This window comes from Nanorana parkeri, unplaced genomic scaffold (genome assembly GCF_000935625.1).
Source record: "Nanorana parkeri isolate BGI_ZX_2015 unplaced genomic scaffold, ASM93562v1 scaffold677, whole genome shotgun sequence".
In the NCBI taxonomy this organism is placed as follows: domain Eukaryota; kingdom Metazoa; phylum Chordata; class Amphibia; order Anura; family Dicroglossidae; genus Nanorana; species Nanorana parkeri.
In genome coordinates this window covers 637,846-646,150 of record NW_017306945.1, presented here as the reverse complement: position 1 = coordinate 646,150, position 8,305 = coordinate 637,846, and the positions used below count along the sequence as shown (strand labels likewise).

The following is an 8,305-nucleotide window of genomic DNA, read 5'->3' as shown; positions in this document are numbered from 1 at the left end:
ACCTGGTATTTTTGTTAATAGCAGTCATCAGCGGCTTGTGAGCCGCTGATGACAGCTATTATTTTTAAGGGGACAGGCTGCTGAACAGTTCTGCTATAAGCTTATGGTCGCTAAAGCGACCATGAATTTATAGCAAAACTGCAAATGCCACCGACGTATGGCATACTGAGCTGGCCAGCCGGGAACACTTTTGTTCCTCCGTATGAATTACGTCGGTGGCAGCGAAAGGGTTAAGCAAGAAAGACCTACTTGAACCTGAAAAACATTGATACAGGGTTGCCAGTTAATATCAGCTCTTTTTTTTTTTTTAAGTTACCTGAAAAACATCTTGGAGTATAATAACTTCATTCAAAAGACTCTCTAAATTCTCTCTTTCTGTAGCAAAAGCCTTCATTTCTATATCATGGATTTTGTGGTCAGTTTTTCTTGAGTATCTTAGCTTTCGAAAGAGATCCTGCTGTCTGATCCGAATTTCTGGAAATACAAAATGGAAAATAAAGATCAAATTATTATTATTTTTTTAACAATAAAAGAGGGCCTAGTGTTTGCTAGGCTCTGGTCCGCGTACTTCATGGTCTTCCACAGCCCTCCCTCACACGATAAATGAAATGATGCATAAAAAAAAATCAAATCAATTTGTAGTAGAAAGTTTTCGGTTTATAAACATTAAACACTGAATTGTAGAGTGCCTGAACTTTTAATAATCTATGGAAAAATCAGTGGCATGGAAGTATCCGAGTGTCCTTATAGATGAAAAATTTAATAAATGGCAAGCAATGTTAATCTATAGCAGGGGTCTAAAAGTACCGACCTGCGGGCCAATACTATGTGGCCCGCATCCAAGTCAGGTACACAGACACGGACCGCGTGCCTGGCTTGCGGGAGCAGCTACACGGTCTGCATCTGTGTTGGATGCAGACCACAGAGCTACTCCTGTCAGCTCCGGCCAGAGCTCCGACAGTTCTGAGCTCCTTTGTGTGTGTATATATGTATATTAGGCCCCATTCACACCTATATTTCAGGTGCGATTAGGGATTCCTGTGTCACAAACTGCACAGGAATCCCTAATCTGGCATTTACATGCAGCAACTGTCACCCAATTAAGTTAATAAGCGGGTGACAGCTGCTGCATGTAAACGCCTGCATACCGCATGTAATCATATGGGATATCATTACATGCAGTTACAAAAACAATCACTATCCCTGTATACACAATTGTGTATCCAGGGAGAGTGATTGATTCCTAACTGCATGTAATCCTTTCCTATATGATTACATGCGGTGTGCAGGCGTTTACATGCAGCAGCTGTGACCCGATCATTAACTTGAATGGGTGACAGTTGCCGCTTGTAACGTGCATACATTAACACTAGCGGCCACCACGGGACTAAAAGATTTGTCCAGTGGCCCCCGAGAAATTGAGTTTGAGCCCCCTAATCTATAGTTTCTAGTGTGAGCAAGATACTTTTTTTTTATTAAAAGAGGCAAAGTAAGCGCAGATCTTGAATATACAAATCAGATGTTGTAGAATTGCAAAGAATACAGAGAAGGCACTATGCCAGTGGTCTCAAAGTACCGGCTCTCTGGCCAGTTGCGAGCTGCAGCCAGCTCACAAGTCTGGTACGCGGTCACGAGAAGAAGCAATTATTTGAGCTGGAGATGGAGTGGAATGACAGAGGATGACAGCTGAGGCACTGAGAACCGCTGGTGCACTTCGAGTTGTGAGAGCTGGGCACTTCGTATTGCTGGGCACTATATTACTGAGCACTGTGAGTATTGCTGGGCACCGAGTATTACTGGGCACTGCGAGTATTGCTGGGAACTGTAAGTACTGCTGGGGCATATTGAGTATTACTGGTCACTGTGAGTACTGCTGAGCACTGTATTACTGGTCACTGGAGTACTGTTAATATTACTGGTCACTGTAAATACTGCTGTGCACTCTGGGTATTACTGTACACTACGAGCATTACTGGGCACTGCAAGTACTGCTGGGCACTGGGAGTACTACTAAACACTAAGAGGGGAATGTATCAAAACTGGAGCAGACAAAATCTGGAGCAGCTGCGCACGGCAACCAATCAGCTTTTCTCTTTCATTTTCAAATCTTAACTGAACAAAACTGAAGAAAGAAGCTGATTGGTTGCCATAGGCAACTGCTCCAGATTTTGTCTGCTCCAATTTTGATAAATTCCCCTCTAAGTATTACTATACACCAAGTATTGCTGGGCACTGTGAGTACCGCTGGGAATCGGTGAGTGCTGCAGGGGCTCCGTGAGTATTACTTGACACTATGTGGACAGTTGGTCACTGAGAAGGCTATTAGGGCAGTGTGAGGATTGCTAGACACTGTGCGGCACTATGCAAAATTGTTGGCACTGTAGGAGTGTCCTAAAAAAAAAAGTTTTCAAGGATTTAGGTGCCAAGATAAAGAGAAGGACCTCCAAAGCAGTGCCAAGGTCAAATACAGGAATTAGTTGCACTTCAGGAATGAGCCAAAATAAAACGCATAACAATAGCACCACACTCAAATGTATGTACAAGAATGCCAGAAGTCTAACAAACAAATCGGGGGCACTTGAACATACAGTATGTACTTGTTATGTATTTTGAGAAGATATCATTTATGTACTATGAGGACACCTAATGGTTGAAAAACAGATTACGCTTTAGTGTTGCTATAAAATGCAGGGACTTGTCGGCATCCGCATGTACGCCATCCAGAGGTGGTGACGAAACACGTCGATAGGCGGTGCACATGGTGATGTCATCATGCCCGTGAGCAGTGTGGAGGGAGACTCTGAATGGACGGACTGCGCTTGCGATTCTTTTTATTGGCCATGCGGGTAGTTTTATCCATATTTCCTTCCGTTTTTTTTACACAGTATGCGATGAGGCTCTATTTGTTTCCTTTTTGAGTACACTGGGGAGACTGATTGGGATATCCTGGATCGTTACTGATACTGCTAATTGAAGTGAGGGGATACTGAGATGAAGCCAGGAAGCCAACACCACACTAAACTATATATGACCATCCTGCAAAGGGATCATTTATTTCTGGTGAGTGCAGATCCTGCATTATCCATTCACTGGGGGTGAATAAAGAGCACTATATGTAGCACAGCCTTCATTTTGCCAAAGCATTTTTTGGTCAATTATCTATTCATGAAAGGATTTGTTAAAAATAGTCTTCCCCACCAGCAGAAGAACTAAACCCTCATACTTTACAGCCAAGGACGGAGCCATCTTAGTCTCTGTTTAAATCTACAGTTGTCATAGTGCTGCACGTGTGATCAGCTATGACCCCAGCCATTTGAGGGCTTGAAAGTTAACTCAAGAGCTAACATAAGCACACTAGGAACTGTGACATTTATCACCAGGAGCATGCGCTGAATGTAGAGTAACAGCTAAATTTGCTGGGAATAGTTCCGCTTCCACAAGGCCATGATCCGTCTGGTGGAAGAATCACCTTCAATTAAGGATATGAATGATAGGAAGGCCAAGGCCATGGTGACATCCATGTATACCGTCAGTGGATCGCTACTTAGACTGGTACTGGTATCTGCTTAAATTTTGCACATTCCACACTGATATAATCTGTAAAACTCCTATGTTAGGGTTTGGCCAACAGAGTACCCTGTCTATGTTGAACTGATAGAGCAGTTAGCACAAGGCCTTAAGAATGTGTTATGTGGCTGTTTGTTTGGTGCAAAGGTTAATGAGATCATCAAGAACCTTACCAAGTTTGTACCCAAAAAAAAAGTCAAAAGAACCGTGTTACAAAGGGGTCTTTCATTTTATCACACAAGTGTCTTTTTTTTTTTTTTTTTTAGGCACAAGGTAACTTTGACAAGATCTCTTCTCAGGCACTAAGCGCCCCTGGCAGTCCAAACCTGCCAAGCTTGTGAAGAAGTCTTGCTCCTCATGGAGGCTTGCCCCAAACTCTGATACCTCGTCAGGAAATTGTTTTTTCTGCTTTGCTGTAACATGCCAGCCTGCGAAGCTGAGTGTGTGTGTTAGGACAGGTATCAGTTCAAGGTCTCTGGACCAGAGAGGAGTGCCTCCTCTCCATCAATGTGTTAGAACTTGAAGTGATTTGGCTTCCTCTCCTGCACTGGACCAGCCTCAAGGGACATCCCATAAGTGTTTAGTCAGACAATATAATGGCCATGGCATACGTTAACCATCAAGGAGGAGCACTGGAGATGTCTTGCATTATACATTGGTCAAGGAGTCACATTCCAGCCCTTAGTGTTGCCCTTTATGGTTAACATTCCAGGAGTAGACAACAGGTAGATTATACAAGTCAACAAAGCCCGGTCCAGGGAAAATAGTCACTTTACCAAGAGATTTTTCAACAAATTTCTCTCTGGTGGGGGGACACCAGATGTGGTCCTACTGTTATCCCAGCTTAACCATAAAGTGGGAAGGTTCATGGCAAGGGCAAGAGACCCTTGAACAGATACGATAGATGCACTGGTGGTGCTGTGGAGTTGCTACACTTTTATATATGCCTTTCCTCCTATGTAACCCCTTCCTAGGCTGCTTTGCAGGCTCGAAATGGAAGGGATTCTAGTGATGCTTGCGACCCTGAACCGACCTTGAAGAACTTGGGAAGAGGACATGACCTGCCTAGTTGGAGATGTTTCTTGGCATCTGCCACTCGATCAAGAATGTCTGTCACAAGAAACAATCTTCCATCCTGCTTTACTGGCTTAGCTGTTGAAGACCAAGTGTTAAGGACAGGGGGGCTATTAGCCTTAGTGATCCCTATGATGCTCAAGGCTCGTAAACTACTTCTCTTAAGATTACCACAAAAGAAGGCGTACTTTGGTTGGCGAGTCCTTAGGGATGCAACATGGGCTTTTTTGGTAGCCAGGATTACGACTTTCCTTAATCAGGTAGTTGATCAACATCTAGCTATGTGTACTAACAAGGGGCAGGCTATCCTGCTTTAATGTTGCTTGACCTCCTTTTCCATCATCTGCACCTTTGTCCAATAGATGATGCATGTCCCTTTTCCAGTTAAACCCCCTTGACTCCAGAGGATCTGAACTGCTTCAGCTCAGAGAATTTTGGAACCAGTGGCCTTATCAGCTCCTTTTGTCTTGCACAATGATAAGGTGATCCTGCACCCAAGACTTTCTTTTTTTGTTGAAAGTGATCATCTACTTTTCACCTAAATGAGGATGTTGTCTTTCTGTTGCTGATGTGGTCAGAGTCTGTCTGAATGGCATGCTTTAGGAAGACAGATTCTGCGTATGTTGTCATGGATGACCCTTGTCTGGGGAAGGGTCATGAGGCTTCTTCTGCTACCATTTCCTAGTGGATTCAATAGATGATAGTGCAGGCGTATGCCATTCAGCATCAGGAACCTCCTTTCCCAGTTATGGCTTACTCCACGAGAGGGGTGAGTATGTCCTTGGCCTTTCACCATCAGGTGTTAGTCTTTTAGGTTTTTAAAGCAGAAACTTGGTCTTCTGTCTATAACTTCACAAGGTTTTACAATGTTGGTATTGTTTTGTTTCAGCATGCTTGTTTTAGCTGCAAGGTGTTGCAGGCCTTCAAATGTCCTTGTTAAAGGGGGGCTCCTTATATACTCTTCTCTATTTTTCAGGCTCACTCCTCTATAGACACTGTTTTCTTCAAAATTTACAGATCTATGCTGTCCTTCAATTAACAGATGAAAGAAAAAGGATTTTTGTGTACTCATTATAAAATATTTTACTCTATGTTCACTGAAAGATTGTCACGGTCACGGATATTCAAAGGTACACACTGGAATTAGACTACAGCAGGAACACTGAGAACGAAGCAGGAAATTAAGCCAAAAAGGGGAACCAGCTGGTAAAGGGAAGCGAGATGCACAGGGATCCAAGATAAGCCCAGGGAATGACGATCACAGGGATCACTAGAGAAACAAGGGGTCCGGCACAAGGAATGAGACTTGTTGCTCAAACCAAGAGCAACAAGTGAGGTAGTGCTAAATAGGGGAGGAGGAGTGCAGATTGGCTGCAGCCTTGTGAAACATCAGAGACTGACAGCCCAGCACCAGGGAGCAAAGAGAAAATCCGGCACGGATTTCCAGATATCGTAACAAAGCCACAACACCCACACCTCTGGTTGCCTGGGCTGTTGACTTTGTTGGAGAGCTTCTACTTTTACTGCTTTGTTACTGAGTTGGTTCTAGCAGACAGGGGATTCAGCCATCAGCAGGGGCTGCCCCTGGGCTGTCCTTTTGTTTGTACCTAGCAACCTACTTCTGCAGGTGGGACTAAAACCCAATGGAAAAAAAAGGAAAGAAGTCCTTAATTGGAGGTCTACTGAAGTCTTTAGCTGGCCAAACACCTTTAGATTTTCGAAAGGAAATTTTCGTTGCTGCCAAGAACCCTTGTTTGATTCTAGCTCAAATAGCCCATCAAGCACAGACCAATGTTGATTTCTATAATTATTCATTAGCAATACCAACTCTCTGAATTTGGTCGAGCGACAGAACACATTTTCATTTGCGCATGTGCAGTGTTCTTGCTTCGATTTTTTTCGTACAAAACCACCACTAATCCATACATTTTCATTCGCTCTGAAAAAAGGTTTTCCAGCCTCACCTCAGATTTTGTCTGCTCCAGTTTTGATAAATTTTCCTCAGTATATTACATTTACGAAATACAACATTGTTTGCTACTTACCCAATCTTCTTTTACGCAAACCAGTCAGCTGCTGTCCTAATTGTCTGTTACTCTAAAATTATGAAAATTTGAAAAATATCAGACACTTTGCTCAAAATATCCCTGATTAGTAAAGGTTTTTTGCACTATATATTACACATACATACATACATGCACCCACATCCCACAGTGATTGGTTACAATTGGATTGCGATCTATAGACCTTATACAAATTCTAAAATCTTGATACAACCTATCGTGCTCCACGAAGCCAGCCCATATGATCTTTGGGTCACACAATGAGCGCAGAAGGAACAGTTTTTTTCATGGGATGGAGAGATTTGTTTTCTCTATTTGTACTGGAGACCATTGCAAATGCCAAAAAGCCTAAAATCAAATTGCTAGAGTTGTCCCAAGAACAACAGGTATGGGGAAATCTTCCAATAAGGACACCTGTTCCCTCTACATCCCTGTTGCAACAGGATGTGAAAGGAAATTTCCCCACAGACCGCAAAAAAAAACAAAAAACTTGGCAGAGTTGTTTTTTTTTTAACCCCTCCCTATCTTAAAAAAAAAAAAAAAGTTTTGGCTATGCTTTATCAGTATCATAAAATAAATATAAAACACTACGCATTTCATGTCCTTAGGTTCATATTCTGCAGCACACCGATTACCATAATTGCCGAATCTATCTATTTTCAAGTATTTTTTAGAACTCCGTGCTGTGCCTAAGAAATAAACTTTGTCCCCTTTTAATACGACCGTAGACTTTTAAATATTGCCCTTTTCACTTCTGAATGCCTATGGTAGTAAATAAACATTTTGTTTTTCATGTTGTACGTTGTTGCTGCAGGGACACATGCATGGTACATACCACCAAAGATCTTTCAATATGGCTCTCTTCATTCTGAGTGCCTGTGGTCATATATTTCTTACTGCATGTCATGCATTGTGCATGCATCCCCACAGTGTGGTTATTTTAGGATATGCATTTTGGGATAGCTATAGTGGCTAAGGGGCTTAGTGACAATTAGCCCATGTAGGATTCAGTAGATGTGTGAGGTTAGTCTACATTGATCTTTGCGTTTCTCCCGGTCATATCGAAATAGCAGGTATAATGATAGTGATCTGGGATTGTAAGGGGGTTAAGTTGCCTGTTGGCTGAGTTCATGCAAGGAAGGGGCAGATCTATGTGCACCACAAGTATAAATGGACTTAACCATCCTTGAGAAAGTCCACACGTAGGTGGACGAAATGCATTGATGTTAAAGGAGAACTATGAGGTGAGTGATTTTCACTCAACCTCATAGTTCGAGCCGACGTGTGACAATCAAACTGTCACACGTCGGCTCAATAGATTGGGAAGTGAGCGAATACATACCGTCGCTTGTTCACTTCACGATCATCTCCCTGCAGAGAGCCGTGACTGTCACTCAATGTTGAGGTTGAAAGAGGGAGGTCATTTGTCCAAATGCCTTCAAATTTGTGGAGAAAAACCTTCACAATCCTGGTATGCAGCAGCAAGCCCAGCTTTGCTGCTGCCCTAGGCAAGGCAGCAGCGCCGCCCCCTCCCCCGCAGCTTCTCGGAAAATCCCCCCTCCCCTGACTGACCCGCCGCTGCTCATACAGCACCCCCCCCC

The 8,305-nt window shown here is 43.1% G+C and overlaps 2 protein-coding genes across 2 annotated transcripts in view; one reads left to right on the top strand and one right to left on the bottom strand.

Moving 5' to 3' along the window:
• Positions 1–8,305, bottom strand: part of LOC108792740 (centromere protein H-like) — a 51,003-nt gene that overhangs the window by 7,768 nt on the left and 34,930 nt on the right. The window contains exons 8-9 of the mRNA XM_018563582.1: positions 6,687–6,738; positions 317–474 (exon numbers count right to left, since the gene is read on the bottom strand). Of these exons, the coding sequence (XP_018419084.1) occupies positions 317–474; positions 6,687–6,738 (210 nt within the window). The remainder of the gene's footprint in view (positions 1–316; positions 475–6,686; positions 6,739–8,305) is intronic.
• Positions 1–8,305, top strand: part of LOC108792739 (ADP-dependent glucokinase-like) — a 54,813-nt gene that overhangs the window by 41,904 nt on the left and 4,604 nt on the right. Inside the window, exon 9 of the transcript XR_001941585.1 lies at positions 1,520–1,524. The gene's annotated coding sequence lies outside the window, so the exon portion shown is untranslated. The remainder of the gene's footprint in view (positions 1–1,519; positions 1,525–8,305) is intronic.